The sequence below is a fragment of the Monodelphis domestica genome, chromosome 8, assembly GCF_027887165.1.
Source record: "Monodelphis domestica isolate mMonDom1 chromosome 8, mMonDom1.pri, whole genome shotgun sequence".
NCBI lineage: Eukaryota > Metazoa > Chordata > Mammalia > Didelphimorphia > Didelphidae > Monodelphis > Monodelphis domestica.
In genome coordinates, this window is record NC_077234.1 from 75,715,727 (window position 1) to 75,737,676 (window position 21,950).

Consider the following 21,950-nt stretch of genomic DNA (forward strand, 5'->3'; position numbering starts at 1 on the left):
TCTGACTGTGTGACTGGGCAGGCCACTTCATTTCAGCACTCAAAGGCAACTTTCCAAGAATTTTTGTCAGAGAGATTCAGCAAGGGAGATGGAGCATTCCGACAGACAGGAGAAGAAGCAAGAGTGTTTTGTCTTGAAAACCTAGTTAGAGAGAATCGGTGATGAACAACATCAGTTGCTAATAGAGAGTTCAAGAAGGATAAAGATTAGATACAGCAATTAAGAAATCCTAGGTAACTTTGGAGAAGGCAGTTTCAGTTTAATGATGGAGTCAGAAGCCTTCTTGCAGAGGGTTTGAAAGAAAGGAAGAAGATAGAAAGCAGACACACCTGACTATGGATAGATTCCTTAAGTAGCTTAGCTACGGGAATGTGGAGAAAGAGAGGATGCTGGCGAGTGAGGGTAGAAGCTTCAAGGGAGTTTGTTTAAGGATGGAGGAGACACATTTATGTTCACGGACAACAGAATGAGCCAGAAGAAAGAAAAAAGAGAAAAGGGATGATGGAGAGGCCAATCTTCAGGGAGAAGTCAAGAGGGGATATTGAAGGGTTTCCTTTGGCAAGGACCATCTCTTTTATGAGAGACTGAGTTGATGGAGTAGAAAACAGGGGAAGATGTCTGAATAATACAAGACTTGGAGAAGGGAAGAGGTCAGTCAGTCAGTAAGATACTTTTCCAGAAATCTGATTTGATTATGTAACTGTTTCTTCAGGCAGAATACCAAAACAGCTGCAAACTAGCAGATTAACAAAGCTCCATGTCTCATGTCATTTCTATCTTTTTTATCTCACACATTGGCAGATTTATAGAGGAACTCCTATAAGCTTGTGCTATTTTAGGTAATATGAAGTTCTTAGGTTATTTTTTCAGACTCATAGTTTTGTGGCTATGCAACTATGGCCCAAGATTTTATTTCATTGAGAGTATTATTAGACACAAGTACATTATAATATTAGGAAGATTGCTCCAACCTGGTTTCACTTAAGACCATAAGTATTTGCATTTCTTCCAGGACATGGAGGAGATTCTAGACTTACCTGCTAGCTAGCTAAGTGACCTTTAGATCACTTCTTGGGCCTCAGTCTGCTCATCCATAAAACTGGGAGTATTGTTCTAGATCAGGGACTGAGAAACTAAGACCTACTTGCTAAGCATGACTTTTCTGTATGTACTTAGATATTTAAACCTTGTCTCTCCTGATAGAATATAAACTTCTTGAGGTCAGAGATTATTTTGTTTTTGTATCCCCATATTTACCACAAAGTATAAACTGAATAAATGCTTATTGATTGAAAAATGATTATAGGTGTATTTTTGGAAGACTATTACTGAGGTGAAGAGTGAAGTGTAATTTTTTTTTTCTAAGTATAGGCTCAGGGTTTTGAGCCCCCAAATTAAGTAGTCTTAAAAAATGTTTGGGAATTAAATTTTAATTGGACTCATGGTATGTATACCAGCTTTTTAAAGTGCCTGGTGCTTGTGATTATTATATGATTTTGATAAACCTAAGGGAATTTTTATTAGAAAAATGTTTAGCTGTTTGAAAAACAGCATGCTTTTCGTGACTTCATTTAGAAAATGGACATTGTCACTGATCTTAGAGCAGAGATCAATTGTGGCAGGAAAGGTAATGTAGTCAGTTGGACTGTGATCTATTGTCTTCTTGTAAACATACCACCCTTTTTAAAATAAGTAATTTTGATGAAAGCCCCTTGTCCATAAAATCAGATAGCTGCTGTAGGTGAGCTCTTTTATTTGCCTTACAAAAACCAAGCGAATGATTCAGGTTCCTAGAAGGAAGAACTGTGGTGTATAGGATAGAGTCAGGTTCTATGACCTTTGGAGAAGTCACAGAACCTCTTTAGTGGCATCCTTCATACCCTTAATCTTTAAAATGCAGAGAAAGCTCCAACCTGTTTTGGTAGAGGAAGTTGTCTTTCTTGAGAGTTCCTTATACCGAATGAAATCATAGATCCCAACTTTATCGCTATGAAGTTATTAGCAGTTTGAAAAGATGAGATGTATCAAATTTCCCAGTACATGCCCTAGCTCATTAGATTATTCACTCTTCTCCAGTAAGTTCTGTAGAGAAGAACATGGTGTTTGATAAGACAATATGGCACCCTGGAAAGAGCACTATCTGTGATTTCAGATCTAACCTCTGATTCTTGGTGTGTAACCTTGGGCAAAGAATTACCATTTTTACTTTTATCACTTGTAAAACAAAGAGCTTGCATTATAGGACTTCTAAAGTACCTTCTACTTCTAGATTTGTGATCCTGGGTTCCTTTTAAATTGAGAGGCTTATAATCTTACTGTAACAAAAGCACTTTGTAAACCTTTAAAGGACTAGGTACAGGTAAGAAGTAGTTGTTTGGGGTCAAGAACTGTGATTTCAAAAGTGTGAGGAATTCTTGGTATTGAAACTTCTCCAACTGGATTGGGATATGGTTTGGGAACTGTTCTAGAATTATATGGCATCAAGAGTTCCTGAGATACTAGGAAATTCAATGACTTGCCTATGATCTCAAAGCTAGTGTCATGTGCTAGGCACTATGCCATGTTGACTGTCATTAATTACTATTATTACTATAATCAATTGTGCTCTTTGTTTATTATTATTTTTTAACTCTACTTTCCATCTGAGAATCAATACTATTGGTATTGATTATAATACCAATTATACCAATACCAATTATAATACCAATATAATATACCAAAGTATAATACAATTATATTGGTTCTAAGGCAGAAAAGAGGTAAGGACTTGGCAATGGGAATTAAGTGACTTGCCCAAAGTCAACTCATCTAGGAAGTGACTGAGGCTAGATTTGAACCCAGAATTTCCTGTCTTTATGCCTGGCTCGCAATCCACTGGGCCACCTAGCTGTCCCCTTCTTTGTTTATTTTAAAGCCTGTTACTGTTAAAATGTTAAAATTTAAAAATGTTAATGCTTCTTTTTTACCCTTCTTGGCACAGAGGTAGGAATATTTAAGTTGAAGACATTTAGGTTTCAGCAAATCAAAGAATATTTTGGCCAAAAGGGAAACTTAGTCATTCAGACCAAATTGTTCTCTTTAGGTTTCCCCTATCTCTATTTTAAATAATTGAGGAACTGAAGGCCTAGAGAGATAAAATGATTTATCCAAGGTCACAGTCAATAACTATGCCAGTGGCATAGCTATATAGCATGGAGAGAGTATTTGAACCCAAGTCTCCTTATAACTCTGTCCATTCTTAGTTTCATTAATCAATTTTATTAGAGTTGTCCTTTGGATCAAAGGAGAAAATGCTATTCTGATGAGGGAGGAGCAGCAGTGAGAACTGTCAAGTGATTGAAAAACTAATTGGAAGGGAAGAAGCCCTTTCCGATTATGAGCTGATTAAGAGAGAGTCAAGTTTGAAAAACTAAAAAAAGTCAAAAACACAATGCGTTAAATATTGTCTACATTTTCCATTGTTGATAAGAGCCAGCTTGCAAAATAAGTAGCTGTTTGCATAGGACTTCCACGAGAGGCCTTATTAATCATGTATGTGTGTATACACATATAAATTATATGATAAATTTATATATATATATATGCATATAAACACATACTTGTAACATACAGATAGATGGATGGATAGATGGATGGTTGGACAGATGGATAGATAAAAAGATGAATGGATGGATTGATAGATGAATGGTTAGATATAGGTATAATCATAATATTTAAAGCTAAAAGTATGGGTTTTTTAATTAATAATCAATAAGTACTTATTATATTTTAAAAGTTTTATTAATAACAACTAGGGCAAAAGAACTGCCTGAATTCAGCCTGGTTGCAGGTTGGTCCAAAAAGAGGAAGCAGGAGGAGTTACAGCCACTTAAATACAATCATGCAAAATGCGGGGTTGCAGGAAAAGGGAATTTTGGAAAATACTAAGGGAATTCTGGGGGATGAAGTCCAAAGGCTCAGAATCTCCATTTATACATATCCCCCTGTGATTCTATTGGGAAAACAGTTACCCCAAAAGGATCATGAAAACATAATCAACTTAAAAATTGCAATAATTTGTGGATAAAAGGAAAAGAGAACAAAAAACACTTTTCAGTTTTGTACTACACTCTCTCCTCCACATAGTAGCAAAGATGAAGGAAGATAGAAGAAATGGATTTTTGAAAACAGTACCCCTGTGATTTATAAAATATACACATTTTTAACATTTTTTTCTTCCCTATTGATAGATCTGTACTATTTTGTAGCACTTTACTTGTGCCATATAGTATTTGATTTTTTTGCATTTGAAGCACATGTCACCAGTATTGAGACTGATTGACTGTATTTTGGGGAACACATTGAATTTTTGAATTCTATTTTATTATTGTTTTTCTTTTACTTTGATTAGAATATTTTATTTTTTCCCCCTTTTTTCATTTTTTGCACTTAAGGTACATACAATCAACATTATTTTTTATTCTGCAGTAATATATATAAGTAAAATATATATACTTACAATGATATTAATGCAAATCCAAAAAGCTTTAGACTGTGGAACCTGCCATTTATTGATAAATGTTATAAGGCTGTGATTAATGTTTGTGTCTGATTCTAGGAAATGAGATCAAAAAAGGAGCACAGACTTAACCTGAATAGTGCCAAAAAGAGCACACAGGTCAAAAGAAAGAAACCAATCCAGTTAGGATTGAGGAATTTCTAAGCCAATACAAGAGGACTTGAACCTAGGTGAGATTTGAGGTTTCAACACTTGACATATGTTAAGACGTAGGACTTCCTTGTATCTACACTCTTTGTGAAATACTCACAAACAAGTACCCAAGTTTGGCTATCATCCTGGCTCCCCCTGCCCCTGAGAATGAAGGTAAAATCAGACCAGGGAATGACACTTCCCTATCACACAAAAAAATCATGTCCTTTTTTCTCTTATAGTATGGCAACTTTCTGTAGTCTTGGCTGCAAATGGATAAGTGAAATATTACTGCATTCTGTCCTACATACTTGTGGGAAATTAAACCCTAATACAAGGACCTATTATGAATTTATTCTTGTTTATACAAAATTTTATATACATAGATTTTGATATTTTGATTCCGAGTTTGAATTTTTTTTCTTTCTCCCAAAAGTTTAATTTTCTTCCATTTTTTTCTTTATGTTTTTGGTTTCTTTTTTCTCTTTTGATAATTGATTCATATACCCCATAGTTCAACCATGCATCCTGAGCTGAACTGGGTGTTTCTCAAAACCCATTCCGGGAAGGGGGGGGATTGTATTTTAATAAAAATCCAAGATTTAAAAAGTTTTGTTTGAGAAAGATCTTCAGGGAAAGAAGCTTGCGAACTCCTAAAATCCAGAGAATGAACTGTTTGCAGAAGGATGCCTGAAAAACCTATACTACATCAAGAAGATCCAGAATGAACTTTGGGTGTGGTTAATTGACCTGAAGGTTGATTGAATTTGAATGTACACTCTTATGCCAAAAGGGAACTGCCCCCTAATTGGTTTTTGTCAATGCGCCCAGCAAAACATTGGTTTTACTGTTTCTCCTTCTCTTTCCCCCTTATCTCTAACTATTGTAATTTCCTCTTAGAAGATGAAATTTTGTATGCACCTGTAGTTAGAAGATTTAGAGGTACAAGATGATTATGTTTAGTGAACAATTGGGGAGACTGGTCTTCCAAACATCATTGGGGGGATTATGAATTTTAGAATTATGTCATCCTGCTTAATTAGTCTTTAGAATTTTAGCAACCAGGAATGTATACACCCCCACCTAAGGATTAAATGTGTGGGAGGATGGTCTGTGACTGGCATGTACTAGTAAGTGTCAAATAAGAGATGACTGACTAATCCCCTGGGCTGTCCTAAGCCAAGTTTAAGCCACCATTGGTACATGTGAGACACAGGAAGTGATGTAAAGAACTGCCTTTATATTTCGCATCACTTCCTGTGAGAGGGACTTTTGAGGACTTGGGTGGTAATACTTGACTTGGAGGAGCTCTGAAGCATGGGTCCGGAGACTGATTCCCTGAATGACCATGTGGAGAGTGTAAGGCTGACTTCCCTTTCCCTTGACCCTTCTAAAGGTTCCGGCCTCCAAGAAAGCCCCTCATCTTGGAGGAGGCCTCCTAGCTTGAAGCCGAGCTAGATTTAATCTTCTGAGAAGGCCCCTTGGCTGAGAGGCCTCTGAACTCCCCTTGTATCAGTCTAGGTCGGAGTAGATCTTTACTCCTTTCCCTCTTTCTCCTTCTTAATTTCTTCCTGCTATTGCAAATAAACCACCATAAAATTCCATTCTGACTTGAGTATTTCATTGGGATTTAAATCCCTGGCAACCACTAAATAATATATTCCGTCTCAACCCACAATTTTACCCCTTACAAAAGGGAACTTACTTAGGCCAATCCCCGCATTTTTCATATCAGGAAATTGAAGCCCGAAGAGAAATAACAAAGATAGTAAGTAGCAAAACCAGTATTCAACCAGGATTCTATCCAGTGTTCATTTTTTTGGTATTCTAGAAATTTCATTTAAATGGTTATTTTCATTGTACAGAGCCTGATAAATGCATGCCTTCTTATCTTTGGCCATTCTTGTCCATGGTCCTCTAGGGAGAGATTTTGGAGATGATTGTCCAGTGTGATGGACACCTTCCTTTGTGTTTTTAATGTTTAATATATTCTGGTGTATCACTCAGTCTGGCCATCTGTTATCTCTTACCCTTGCTATAGAACCAGTCCAACTTAATTCTACCATTAAAAATTTATCTCTTTCTATTAGAACTGTATTTCTTTAGTCCAATTTTTTAAAAAAGGAGACACTTCTAGAAGACTTAAACCTGAAGTTGTATATAAGTATAGGTGAGTTAATTAAGAATATTCTTTTTTGAAGTAATACTTAGCTAAAAGCTTAACTATCATTTGTGTTGTGCTTAAAGATTTGCAAAGCGTTTTTGCGTATATTCTCATTTGATCTCACAACCTTGTGAGGTGTGCTATTATCCACTTTGTATAGATGAAGAAAATGAGGCATAAAAGATTTAATTGACTTTTCTAGGGTCACATAGCTAATAAGTATTTGAGGTAGGTTCGGAATTCAAGTTTTCTTACTTTTCCTCTTTCTGCTTCAAAAGAGTTTATTATTTAATTGGTGATAGGAAGGGATAGATGGAAAATAGGAGTAGGGAGAGAGTAATAAAATAATGAAATTTCTTTTGAATGAAATAAAGTTTGGACAAATTTGTGAAGGTTTTTAAAAACCTAACCAGGGGACTTTATAATTTATCCTAGAGGTTGGAATTTATTAATTAGGAAATGATTTTAAAAATCATTTAAAATAAATGTGAAATAAGTGACTAAAATTTGTTTATATAAAATCTAACAGCAGTGTAGAGAATGGATTGGAGTGGAAAAATACTTGAAAGGAAGAGAGATCAGTTAGAATGCCAATGTGAAAAGTTAGAAGATTCTTAAGGTAAGGGATGAAAACTTGAACTCAGGTGATGGTTTTGAGGAGAGGGAAGGCCTTGGATACAGGAGATCTTGTGGAGTAGATTTGGCAAGATTTGATAGCTTATTGACTGGGTGGGATGCAGGCCAGTACCAGTCATAGATAATTCCAAGATGGAAGAATATTGGTTTTTCAACAGAAATGAGGGTAATGGTAAGATTCAGGGAACAAGATTAGGAAAGGCATTTAAATGGAAAAGCATGGTATGTTTGATAGTCTTGTCCATCTGGGCCTCAGAATATATAGAAAAAGGTGTATAAGCTAAAAAATGGGAAAAGGTAGATGGATATCTCAATGTTTAGGACCTTGGATGCCCAGCAGAGAAGGGAGCTTTTGAAGGATTTTGAAGTGAGCACCATAGACTGGATTCAGCAGATCCTCTTGTTACTGGCCTTCAAAGTTCTCATTTATTCAGCTGAATTTTTGCTGGAGCATTATTTATCAGTGGAAAAGTTTTAATTTTCATTTAATTTTTTCCCCCTAAAGTATAATATATGATAGCATTTATGGAGCCCTTTAAAGTTTGCAAAGCAGTATATATTTGTCTCACTCAGTCCTCAAAATAGCCCAGTGAGATAGATGGAATTATTATCTTTGTTTTACCAATGAAGGTTCTGAGGCCAAGAGAGGTTAGGTGACTTGTTCTGTGTCACATAGCTAATAAGTGTTTGAGTCAGGATTTGGACTCGGGTTTCCCTGATTACACATAGGTAGGTATACATCCCTAGTGACTAAAATTTGTTTCTATAATGAATATATAATTTTTGGCTTATTTTTTTTTATGACTTCTACTTAGGATCGATACTGTGTTGGTTTCAAGGCAGAAGAACAGTAAGGGGTAGGTAATAGGGGTTAAGGGTCATAACGCTAGGCTAATTACATCTTAAAATTTGAAAGAGATTTTGATCATTATCAATGGGTCAGGGTGTTGTAGTAGAGATAATTCTAAACTTGGATTCAGAGGTTATGAGTTCAAATCTCAGCCCTGTCACTTTCTACTTGTGTAAAAGTGGGCAATCAAATTAGTTAACTTCTCCAGTTCCATAACTATGATTCTTTGTGTGTGTGTGTGTGTGTGTGTGTGTGTGTGTGTGTGTGTGTGTGTGTGAACTACTTGAAAACTTATAGAAGTTATTTTAGACTTAAAGAAAGGTGAAATGAAAGCAGAAATATTAGCTGAAGCAGGGAAAAGAGAAACTGGTTAATTTTAGACTTTAGATTAGATTGGAGTTTCTAGCCTGCCAACCCAGATGCATTAATATTTTTTAAACAGGTAAAAAAAATGCCATGAAATACATTTGTGTAAATATAAAATATCCAGAGGGAAATTAGAAATAACATCTCAGCTCCTTATTCCCTTGCCAGCGTTTGAAAGGCAAGAACATATTGTAAAGAGGTTTCAATCCCAAAAAAGAATTAAATTAATTTTGTGTTATAGCTGAGGGAAGGGACCAAAGAGAAAATCAAGAATAAACACACTTGAGAATTTTACATTGAATAAAGTAGGCCTAAGTTTCATCTAGAAGTAACATAGACTAGACAATATATTTTTTTTAACTTTGAAGACCACTTGGTTATGGTAGTATGAGAGATTTTATTTCATGTTCTTTTTATACACGAATATTTTGCAAAAAGCAACTCTTGGGGCAGCTTAGTGGCTTAGAGGATAGAGCACCAGGCCTTTAGTTGGGAGGTTCTGGGCTCAAATCTAGCCTCCCATACTTCCTTACTCTGTGACCCTGTTTGCCTATGCCTTGTCCTTCTGTCTTAAAGTTTTTAATAAGTTAGAAAGTAACCTGCACAGTTATAACAACAATAATAATAATGGTGGTGGTGAGGATAATATTTAAAGGATTTACAGAGTGCTTTTATAAGTATTATATCATTTTATCCTTATAATACAACCTTGGGAATAATATAATATAACATAATACAATATAACACAATATAACACAACATATTTTAAATGATTTGCCTAAGAATTGCATAGGTAGTAGATACATATAGCATTTGAGCTCAGGTTCTCTATACCAAAGCCAGTGTTTCTATACCACAGTGGGTAGTGGTGTCTGTTAAAAAATATTCATTTAAAAAGTTTACTTGTGATCCATAAACTCATCAGTGGAGGCATTGAGGAGTGGAGGACAGAGTCCTGACTCTGATTTCAGTGGATGGGCTTCAGGTCTGACCTCTGAGACAGTGACTGTGGATAAGTGAGTTAACTTGTCTCAGCTTCATTTTCCTCCTCTGTAAAGTGAGAGGATTGGCCTAAATGATCTCTACAACCCTGTCCAGCAGGAACTTTGGAGACCTAGTCATCTTCATTTGGCATCTGAAAAGACTTGATAGTCAGAGAATACCTTCTTGATTTAATTGTAACAGGCTTTGGCAGAGAGAATTTATCATTGTGGTTGATAATAATCTTTAATTTATATTGTTTTCTCTTAGCCCAGTTACTTTGTCTTTTCTTATGCCTTTTTTTTACTCCTAGAATAACAACATCTTATCAATCCACTCTCTTCTCTTCATCCTAATGTCATCTCCGTGGGAGCTTTGCCTGTGGTAGAGGCTTGAGTCAGTTTCTTAAGGTTTTTTTTCCCTTAGTCATTTTCTATCCCTTTATGTTTTGGGTTCCCCCCCCCCAACATGAAATATGTGTGTTTTTGGTTGGTTATTTTTAAAGAGGACTTTGGGGGGTTGGCAGTGAGGCAAGGAAGATGGTTTGCAAAGTGTTTGCAGTGAGGCTTACATGAGAACTGACTTTCCTTTCAAGCTTTAGGTTTAATGTCTTTCTTTTAGATCAAGGGTAAAGCACCAGGCAACCATTACAACCCATTTGAACCCCTTTTCCTACATGGTTGGAGAGTAGCTAGGGGAGGCAGTCAGAGGTGAAAGGAGGTTAGTCAGAGGCTGATGAGTGAATTGAGTAGAGGAGTAAGTGATGATCAATTCTCCTCCCTGGCACCCCAGCCCAGGGCTGATAACTAGTCACCCCTTTAATTTGCTTCTGGTCTCTTCTGGCAAGAGTTTATAATAACAGAGTAGTCACTGTTGGTTGCAGTAGGTATTTAAGAAAATTTAAGTTTATGGGAAAAGTTTTGCAGGTAAAATATTGGAAAAAGTGTAAATTTCCAAATTATTATATTGGGATAGGTAAAATCTAGGAGAAAATATATGCAAGTAAGTAAAATGGAATTTGGCCATGTGTTTATCTTCCTAAAATGTTTCCATGAATGTGATAAAAATAACTCTCAAGGTAGCTGCTTAATCTGATTATCTATTGTATTAATTTGAGGGGGGAGGCTACCAGTAAAAAAAGAAACACCTATAATAACAGATCCATGTATTATTTTTCCTCATAATTGGCATTGCTTTTCCTATTTAATCTGATTATAGTGTATCTTTTGTGATTATTATTTATTTGTTTATTTTTTAGACCCTTACCTCCTGTTTTAGTATCAGTTGTAAGATAGAAGAGTGTTAAGGGCTAGGCAAATGGGGTTATGTGATTTTCCTAGGGTCACACACCTAAGAAGTGTCTCAGGCCAGATTTGAACCTTGGGCCTCTTGACCCCAGGCCTGGTTCTACCTAGCTGCATCTTTGTAATTGTTATAGAATATTAAACATTGAATGCTCTTAGTATATTCTTGTTAATTAATTTCATCTATCAAATAACTTAATTTATTTTATTGATTAATTAAATAAATGGAATATCACAGTAGACTATTGGGTAGATAACCTACCAATTCAAAAAATGGCAAGGTGGATGGATGGAGAAGCAAGTCCTAGAGTCATGACCATTGGCAGAACCAGAAATGTAGATTATACATGCTATTGCCATCCCCCAACAGATCCCCTACCCCTTTATTTACAGTTTTTTTTCCTTCTTCCAATTAGATGAGGAAGAAAGCACCCCTAGGACAAGAGCATCACTGGATGAAGATGAAAACAACAAGAAATTCATAAAAATGTGGTTTAGCCCTCGTAGCAAGAAAGTCAGATATGTCCTAAATAAAACTTTAGTGCAGACCCAGCCTCAGCCAGTTGAGAATGAACAGGATTATCAAGCCTTTGAATTTAGTTCCTCATCTCTTGAAAAAGACTCTCCCCAGAGGCCTAAAAAAGTTACCCGAAAAACTAGAAAAAAGCAGAAAAAAAGAAGTTTAGTTGAAATTAATAAAAAATGGGATTTGGAAGAAGAAAAGCAAAAAGAAATCCACCAACCTGATGAGAGTTTCAATGAGAAACCTAAAGAAAAGTCAGTATCATTCTGTAACCAACCCTCTGTTCTGGGAACCCCAGAGAACCCACCAGTACTAAATGGTGATCTCTTAGATCATGGCTCTGTTACAGAGGCCGTTCCTACTGCAGTGGTGACTGAGAGCTCCCCATTGCCGGTCACACAAGCAGATTCTGTAGAAATGGATAGAGATAGCGAGGTAGCATCCTCCCACCCAGAATCTTTTTGTGAGGATAACTTCACTTCAGAGACTTCCTTGCCATTGAGGAATGGGGGAGCATGGGAGAGGCAGCAGCCCAACTCCTTTGTTGTGCCTGTTTCTAAAAGGCCTAGAAGAAGAAGAAGCCAGCAGAGAGTCAGAAGAGCATCTCTGAGCTCAGATGTCCCCCTGGAGTCATTAACCCCTCGTGAAGAAAGTGCCCCATCTCCCACGTCCAAAAGCCTAGCTGATGAGCCATTCCTGAGGGTGAGGAACAGTGATGTACTGAATGACTCAATCAACTTCTCCCCCCACAAATCTTCTGGTACTTCATCATCATCCCTGTTGAATAGCCCTTGTCAGCCGTGGATAGTGTCCAGCCCTTCTGTGGTGAAGATGTCTCCCACCAGCCCTATGACCGTCAAGAGAAACCATAGAGGGGAGACTCTACTCCATATTGCTTCTATTAAGGTAAGTTGGATGGGATGAATGATCAGTTTGGAATAATAGTAAAAAAATGAAAATATTATATTGGATTTGGATGTTGGAAAGTAATATTGGATATTGGAACATAAATAATATTGCAGGAATAATGCTTAATAAAATGATTCTAAAATTTCACAATTTGGAGATACAGAAGCAAAATTTATTGTTTTTAAAAATCATTCAGATATATGTAAAATGTACATGGGACACGCATATGCATTATATATATGCTTATGTCATATATTAAACTTTTAAACTTTATTATGTATAAAAGTTAAAATTTTTAAATATTACCTTTTACTTATTTAGATATATATAAACATATTTATATATCTATATTTTAATGTAATATTACATAATATCAATATAATATACAATAGACATAACTATGTATTATAAACATAAAACACAAAATTATGTTTTATATATCTATATTTTATATATAATATAAAATTATATATTATAAATATATGCTATGTCTATATACAAATACATACACACACACATACACAATCCTTCTTTTGTTATTAACTTGAATCACTCAATAAGCATTTAATTATTATGTGTTTATTTTGTGCCAGACACTCTGCTTAGCATCCAGGATCAAAAGAAAAATAAAAACAAATCCAACCTCAACGTCCTAATGGGGCAGACAACATATATTGAAATAAATAATAAATACAGGCTAGAAAGAAGGGTGTCTTGGAAAGGAAGCCATTGAAATAGCCTTCATTTCAGTTACTGTTTCAGTTTCTGATGCAATACAAAGTGAGAAAACTAAAGATGAGACTTCTACAAATACCATTTAGGGTTTTCCAGCCCCCAACTAGTACTCTCAGAATGTGCTCAAGAGGAGAGAAAAGGTAGCAGCTGTGTTTTCCATGTCCTTTGTGACAGGATAGCTTAAAGGGAGCAGGAACTATGCATGAAATTATTTTATCTTCAGTTGAAACCCTTGTAATTCATATTTTAGCTTGTCTATTGAAAGATGCTGATACTGTTGACAATATTTTTTTTTGCAAATACAGACTATCTTTTCATCATCTTTTAAAATATATATTAATTACTACACAGTGTAGTTCTTAATATGCTAGTATGTATTATTATAGTAATTTTCCTCTCACTAGATTGATTTCAATAATGAAGCAAAGAGCATTGTTATTTAGTAATTAGTCATGGAAGGGATAACAACATGCTGTAGTTAGATGATTTGAAAGTTCCAAGGATAGGATTGCTTATTTTTTAAAAATAAAATGATTGTAAATTGTAGTTTTAAAATGATCCCACTGGGTCTTTCAAGAGAGTGGTAGGCTTAGTATTTTCCTCAGCAAAAACACAGCCTAGTTCATTTGCTTAAGCATTAACTTCTCTGATCTTACTCCCAGAAGCCCTCTACTGAGAAATGGAGGATCTAGTAGGATTCATTTTCACGTACAAATCGTTTCTCCCAGGTAGAAGTAAAGCTGATTTGCATGAATACATAGCCTCTCCCTAAAGGTTAATTTGCACTGTTCTTTGTTGAAAATGTTTCCTAGATATTAAAGAATTGTTACCACCTCCTGTCCTTGTCCTTTAACCCCCTTTTTATTCTTAGTCGCACAAAGAAAATTAAATCCCTAGATCTACTCTAAAGTTGGAATTGTAGGGAATATAGAGGTATGTGTGAGTGTGTACACTAAGAAACTTCAACTGCATAAAAAGAAATCTATCGATTATGGCATATGTAAGATTATCAACTAAAAACAGGTATGTTCAAGGATTGCACTGAAGCCTCAGTTGTCAAAAAGTCTAATGATCTAAAATGTAGTCATTATGCTCATGAAAAGTTGTGTGTGTAGAACTTCTACAAATCAATTTTTATTCTTATCACAGTAGAGAACATTCCTACTTTGGAAACCCTGGAGTGAGTTATTTCCTCTAAGAAAATTTGTCTATGTGAATAAGCACACCCCTGATTTACATGATGGTAATAGGACACATTAATTTTGTGGTTTCCTCATAATTAATGGGTGAGCTAAGTTCTTGTTTGTACATCAGATTTGATTTACCTGAAGGACGCATTCAATAGTTTTCATAGCTGTCTAAATAAATAGTTGTCTACATTCATAAAACAGTCACATTTTTGGACTCGAAAGGCACTGTACAAATTATCTTGTCCCAGTGCTGGTATTTTGTAGATGAAAATGAGGCCTAGAAAAGTTGAATGACTTTATCCAATGTTCTCCATTTAGGAGCAAGTCAGGGATTAGAACTCTGGTCTTCTGATCACTGCCTTATAGTTTTAGGAAACTATATCAGTCCAAAGAATGCTAGCTGTTAGTCAAGGAATAATGTTAAAACCTTTCCAGCCCAGCTTGGATATTTCTGGTTTCTACCTGGTAAAAAGAAGGTTCTAGGTACTTTTATTACACTGTGTTGTTAATGGAAACCATGGTCAAAAATTAAGTTTTAAAACTATTAAAAATTAAAAAAAAATAACAAAACCAAAACCTTACCTTCCATCTTGTAATCAATACTGTGTATTGGTTTCAAGGTAGAAGAGTGGTAAGGGCTAAACAATGGGGGTTAAGTGACATGTGCAGGGTTACACAGCTGGGAAGTATCTGAGGCTTGATTTGAACCTAGGACCTCCCTCCTCTAGGCCTGGCACTTAGTCCACTGAGCTACCCAGCTGCCCCCTAAGCTCTTAAATTTAAAAAAAAAATTTTTTTTTTAAATTAAGAAGCCAGTCCCAAGCCTTTTAGGACCATCTTTATAGTTGGCTTGTTTGTTCTCATCTATGACTTGTAGAGCAGATCCTTTTAAATAACTATTTCCACCTATTTCCATCATGCTTTGAAATATGTTTTTATATATGTATAACCTAATGGAATTTCTTGTGAACTCTGGGAGGGGAGAGGGAAGACGAGAGGGAGACAACATGAATCATGTAACTATGGAAAAAATTTTAAAATAAAATTTAAAATTAATGGAAAAAAAGAAATGTGTATTATAAACAGTTCAAACCTTTATTATTTAAACAATTGCCCTTTTCCATTTCTGACTCATACCTTGAAATATGAATTATAAGAAGTTCATCCCTTTATTATTTAAACAATTGCCCTTTTCCTTTTCTGACTTTTTTGGTAGATGGTTAACATTTGTGTTTAAAAAGTTGACTGTCTTAGAGATTACGCAATCCAAGTCATTTTTGTTACTTCCATGGACAGTGGTCCCCTTATTTATTCATTCATTCATTTATTTATCCATTCATGCTTTTATTTATTTATTTTTCATCCATTCATTTGTTTTTTTATTTTTAATCTTTACCTTCCACCTTAGATTTAATATTATGAATTGGTTCCAAGGCAGAAGAACAGCAAGGGCTGGGCAGTTGGAGTTAAGTCACACACATAAGAAGTGTCTCAGGCTAGATTCGGACCCAGGACCTCTTCTTTCTTGACTCACAATCCACTGAGCCACCAAGCTGCCCCTTCCAGACAACAGTTTTGCTCAGGTCCTTGGCACGTGAACATCTCCCTCCCAAACAGGGCTATAGGGTATCTTGGCACTGCCAGAGATGGACGTACTTGGGTGTATAACTGCAGCACCCAGTCAAAAACTCTACCAAGATCTGGCCTGCCCACTTCTGAACAGGCCTTCAAATTCGAACAGACTTTTTAGAAGCTGAGCATCTTGGGGGCGGCCAGGTGGCTCTGGATGAAACTTCCTAAGCGTGTGACCTGGGGAGGTCACTTCACCCTCATGGCTCAGTCCTTACTACTCTTCTGCCTTGAAACCAAAACGTGCTCTTGATTCTAAGATGAAAGGTAAGGTCTTAGGGGGAAAAAAAGAAAGAAATTGACCATCTAGGACCTCTTTGACTGAACAGAAGCCTGCTCTTCCTTTTACTTGCCTCTCTAATGAAGTTAATTCTTGGTAATTATTGCCTGAACACCTGAATTTTTGGCTTTGTTCCTTATTGGAACCTGGCCAACTGTGTACAGAGCATGAGGTATAGTTGCAGCTGTTAACATGCCGATAATTAATACAGATTTTGCATGCAAAGGGCATCAGATGGTGGAGAGTAAGATTCTTTGCCTTCGGTCTTTTCATTTATTACAAACATTATGAAAATATAGCACAGCCTAGATCAGCAATAAAGCTTTCAAGTTGGCTCAGTAACTTTAATTTAAAAGCATATATGATGAATGCAGGGTTCTTTGGATGTAGAGAGCTGTATGTGGATCGGATGAGGTCAAGAATCCATTAATTGGGGATTTTAGGAGTCTTTTAACAACTCAAGGCATTCCAGTTTCTTTTCTCTTCTGATCTGGCATGTAGGTTGTATGATATGTTCAGAGATAAGGGTTAGGCAGATCAAATCTTCATTCCAGTGTTCAGAAATCTTCAGGGAGTTTCTGTGGTTTACTAAATAAAATAAAAAAAAACATTTTTATTAGTATTCAAGGATTTCTACATCCTGATATATTTAGCTCAATTCAGGAAGCATTTACTAAATAACTTTTCATCCTTCTCACTCCATCCTTCAGCCAAACTACTATCCCCAAAACAAGCGCAGAAGGCCAGTGCTCGAGAGCAGAAAGCAGGAGGAGATCCTCAAACAGGTCTGAATAGACTTGAAGATGAGGACGGGGAAATCTCCTCATTTACCTGAATATCCATCAGGTACAGATAGGGATTCCCTGGGCATTTTGGCACCTTGCCCTTCCTCCTCTTATAAACAAATGCATGTTTTCAAGTTTTGGGGTTCCATTGGGAGCAGTAAGCCTGCCAGATGTCTATATCTGAAGGATTTCTTTCTTTTTTTTTTAATCCTCACTTTCTATCTTAGTCACAAGACAGATGACAACAACTAGGCAAATGGGGTTAAATGACTTGCTCCAGAGTTATACAACTTGGAAATCTCTGAGGCAAAATTTAAATGTAGTACCTCTCAAATTACAGGCCTGGTGCTCTTGGCACCACAGTGCTGGCCCTTCAAACATAACATTTTTATTATTATTTTACTAGAGTTTATTATTTTTACCATTAAAATTACATATGATAATAAAATTTATTATAATAAAAAATATAAATAAATTACATTTATTATAATTTTTTCAGATGAAGAAAATGAGGCCCTGAGATGTTAGTTACCATGTCAAAGGTTAAACAGCTAGTAAATATCTAAAGCAGGTATTTAAATTGAATTCAGGTATTCCTTCTCTCTAGGTGTAGCCCTTTATCCATTGAGTCACCTACCTATCTTTTTATTTTGGATGCTGAGTCCTTTAAAAAAAAGTTAAATTAATTTGTGAGCAGCTGGGTGGCTCAGTGGATTGAGAGCCAGACCTAGAAATAGGAGGTTCTAAGTTCAAATCTGGCCTCAGACTTCCTAGCTGTGTGATCCTGTGCAAGTCACTTACCTCCCATTGCCTAGCCCTTGCCACTTTTCAGTCTTAGAATCATTACCTAATATTGATTCTAAGATAGAAGGTAAGGGTTTAAAAGGGAATACATTAATTAAAATTGAAAAAAAAATTAATTTAGGGATATGGCTAGGAAATAAGTTTTAGAAAATAATTTAAGAAAATTTCTTTACTAAAATAGAAAGGAAAACATACCCATCTAACAGATGTACAGTCCAGGAAAATAATAAAATTCTTCTATGTGCTTTATAATTTAGTATAAGACTATGTTAGGTTCTTTTGGGTACTACATCATAGTATGGGCTCATGTTGAGTTCAATCAATCAGTAAAAATTTATTGGACAACTAATATGTGCTATTCTTTATACTAAGTATTAGGGATTTAAAATGAGGCAAAAAAAAAAATATGTGCCCTCAAGGAACTTGTTGATGTTCAGTCATTTTTCAGACCTGTCTGACTCTTCATGACCTCATTTGTGGTTTTCTTGGTTTGCCATTTCCTTTTCCAACACATTTTACAGGTGAGGAAACTGAGGCAAACAGGGTTAAATGACTTGCCCAGAGTCACATAGCTAAGTGTCTGAGGCCAGATTTTAACTCTAAGAAGCTGAATCTTCCTGACTCTAGGCCTGAAACTGCCTTCCCCAGATCTTTTTTCAAACCATTTTTTTTCTCCTAGCTACATTAAAAAAAATTTTTCTTCTTAAGAATTTGATTTTTTCCCCCCAAATTGATGATTTTACATTAGTCACTACGGAATTTCCTCTTACTAGATATGGCTCAACATTCTAATCTAGGAATATACTTTAAAAATCTGATGATCATCCTTGTTATCCACAGTATTGGCTTTTCCTTCCAACTTTGTGTCATCTTTTTTGGCAAGAATACCATCACTGGTATTGACGATTAAACTCAATATGAGCCCAGAATGTGATATAGAACCTAAAAAAAGTTAATACAATCTTGCAATAAATTAATAAGACACATAGTGGAAATTTAATATTTTCCTTGACTGCATATTTTTTATAAGGTATATTTTCCTTTCTTTTTTCAGTAATAAGGGAAGTGAGAAAAGATGAATTTTCCTTAATTATTTTTTAATTTTAAATTAAATTTTAAAAATTTATCTAAGTGACCAGTAGAAATTTTTGCCCAGGGCTAAGAACAAATCTCTGGGACATTCCACATTCAGGCTTTAATAAAGATTATTTCTTGGGTCTTGCTATTTAACAAGTTGTATTTCTGTCTAATTCGCTGATATCTCTTCATATTCTCAAGAGTATGAATGAAAGAATTTGTTAACTATATTACTGAAATCTAAGCAAATTCATAGTATTTCCCTGATTCTACCAGTTTAGTAACTATTAGGAAAGGAATGAGGTTAGTCTGGTACAGTTTGTCCTTAATATAGCCTTTCTGTGGTTCTTGGTGGTGAAGAGTTTTTTTTTTTAGATGTTAACTGACCTCTCTTTAATAATGTGTTAGAATTTTGCTGGGAATAGTAGGAAACTCAAGAGTTTGCAGACCCCATTCTTTTCATTTCTTTGTCAAATTCAGGAAAATATTTGCCCTTCTCTAATCCTGTGATGTACAGTGTCTCCCATTTCCTACATATGTTTTACTTGAAATTACTTAACTCAGTCACAGTTAAATATTCAATTTAATTTCACACACTATATGTTTGTCTTCATCTGGTCATATTATCACTGGTTGATATCATCTGTAATTCTCCCCTTCTAGCTCCTCTTTCCTTTTTTCTCATTATAAACTCAATCACTATTCTGTGCTTTGTTTCCCATAATTAATGGCATAGAGCTACAGATGAATGTTAATTTTTTTCCAGTTTTTATGGAAGCAGATTATTTCATACTAAGGTGAAAAGAAGTCATCTTCATTAGCAGAACTCTCCAGGAAATGGAAAAAATCTCAGATGAAAAATTTGTGCATGAAGCTCTGTTGGGTTTTTTTCTGTCTTCCATTGACACATTCAGAATTGCTTCATCTACATTTTGTCAGGTTGTCAGTTTAATACAGTTTTGCCAAAATTATACTAACTCATCTTCATTCCCTGGCATTTAATTATTTTTTTAAATAAAAAATGTTATTTTGATTAGTTGGCAGATTTTAATACAGTACATTTAAGAAAAACTAATTGACTTCCACTGTAGTCTTTAAGCCACTAATTGGCAATATTACCAGACATTAATAGTAAATGTATTATTTTTACAAATCATTTTGAGTTGAAACATAGAGGCTTTTTTTCTCCTCCAGTTTGAATATAAGTAATCCCATGAAGATATTTGGAAAACTTTATTTGGCTTTTGATGCACTGATAATACTTGTGGGGGTCTTTAAAAAGAGAGAGAAAAGATAGTTTAATATCTACTCACAGTAAGATTCTCTTAATTTCTTACTATCTCGTATCATCCCCTTTAGGCCTTTTGCAAACTGGAAAATGCCTGCCTGTTGGTCATAGCTATTAACATGCATTCCCAAATGGAGTGGAATTGCTATGGATAGCCTATATCTAGCCCCTTTTCCCCACTCTAGAGCTAGAAAGAACTTTAGAAACCATTGAGTCCAACCCCTCCCCCGCCCCCATTTTACAGATGAGGAAATTGAACCACATAGAAGTTTGAACAACTTGCCTAGCAACACACAAATGATAAGTGTCTGGGTTATTAATATTTGAACTCCCTGACTGAGTCTAGTACTCTATCCTCTATGCCACTTAATTCATATAGTTAAATGGTCGTGATTTATTTATTTATTAATTCATTTATTCATTATGTATTATTAGCCCACCTAAACCTGGTGACTACCCATGTCTCAGCTCAGATATTTTATAGACAGACTCTGATTGAAAGTCTCAGAATGAGTGTAATACTCAAAGCATTATACTTGGATTTGTGACATAGCTTTTTGTGGACATTGGAACAGGAGTTTATTACCATTCTATTCGAATGACCATAATTGGATAAAAAGAAAATGCTTAGAGATTTCTATACTACAATTATAATGTACCCTTGCAGAGAGAAAGAAATAAATAGAAAGAAGGAGAGAAAGAAAGAACTGAAGGAAGACGAATGGAAGGGCGAGAGAGAAAGGAAAGATAAAGAAATGAAAGAAGGAAGGGGAGAAGGAGAAAGAAAGAGAAACAAATGAAAGAAGGAAAGGAAGGGGAGAGAGAAAGGAAGGAAGGAAGGTAGGAAGAAAAAAAATAGCCTTCTCTTGTAAGATATAGGGAAATTGACTTGATTTTGAATTGTGTTCTTTGTTGATCTGGAAGTTTTATGTTAGAAATTAAGGGGTAGTGGCTAATGTGAAATCTTTTTTTTTTTAAACCTATACCTTCTGTCTTAGTAGTAATTCTAAGATAGAAGAGCAGTAAAGGCTAGGCAATGGAGGTTAAGTGACTTGCCCAGACTCACAGAGCTAGAAATTATATTTGAAGTCAGATTTCAACCTAGGACCTCCCAACTCTGAGCTCTGTACACTGAGCCACTTAGCTGCCCCTAAAGATAAGACATTAAAATGAATTTGCAGGACCATAGTGAACTTGATTACTTAGAAGGGTGGATGGATTGGTTGAAGATTGAAGACCTAGAGAAAAAAAATTAATATATATTTTTTTTTCTTGCCAAAGATGAGATGTGTAACAATTGGATGGTGTCTCGCCATAAGGAGTTATCACCAAGTTCAGTGAGAGAGATGCGTTCAGAAATAAGTGGGCAAAGCTGAGAATATTAGGGTATTTTAGTGGAAAGAGAAAACCTGATTTGCATACAAATTCCTGTTATGTCAAGGAATTGTTTTTAGAAGAAAGTAGTAGATAGAACACTGTCTCTTGGAGACATTTAGTGACCTCAAATAGGTTTTTCCCAAAGACAATTTTGATGACTTTTGTCTTTCTCTGTATCTCTAGAACTTGGTACATTTCCTGGAACATAGTAAGCAATTGATAAACTGACAGATTCGTTAAAAGGAGTCAATAAAAATCTCTCTTAATAGTATCAAAACAGTTTATTACATGAATAAGAACATGTACTTATTCTCCCCCTCCATGTTTTCACTTCTGATCTTGACACAGTTATTTGGCTGTTG

General features: G+C 35.4%; 1 protein-coding gene across 1 annotated transcript in view; it reads left to right on the forward strand.

The window, feature by feature from the left end:
* The window catches only part of BARD1 (BRCA1 associated RING domain 1), a 140,887-nt gene that overhangs the window by 37,629 nt on the left and 81,308 nt on the right, over positions 1-21,950 (forward strand). Inside the window, exon 4 of the mRNA XM_007501787.3 lies at positions 11,408-12,420. Coding sequence (XP_007501849.1) covers positions 11,408-12,420 — 1,013 coding nt within the window. The remainder of the gene's footprint in view (positions 1-11,407; positions 12,421-21,950) is intronic.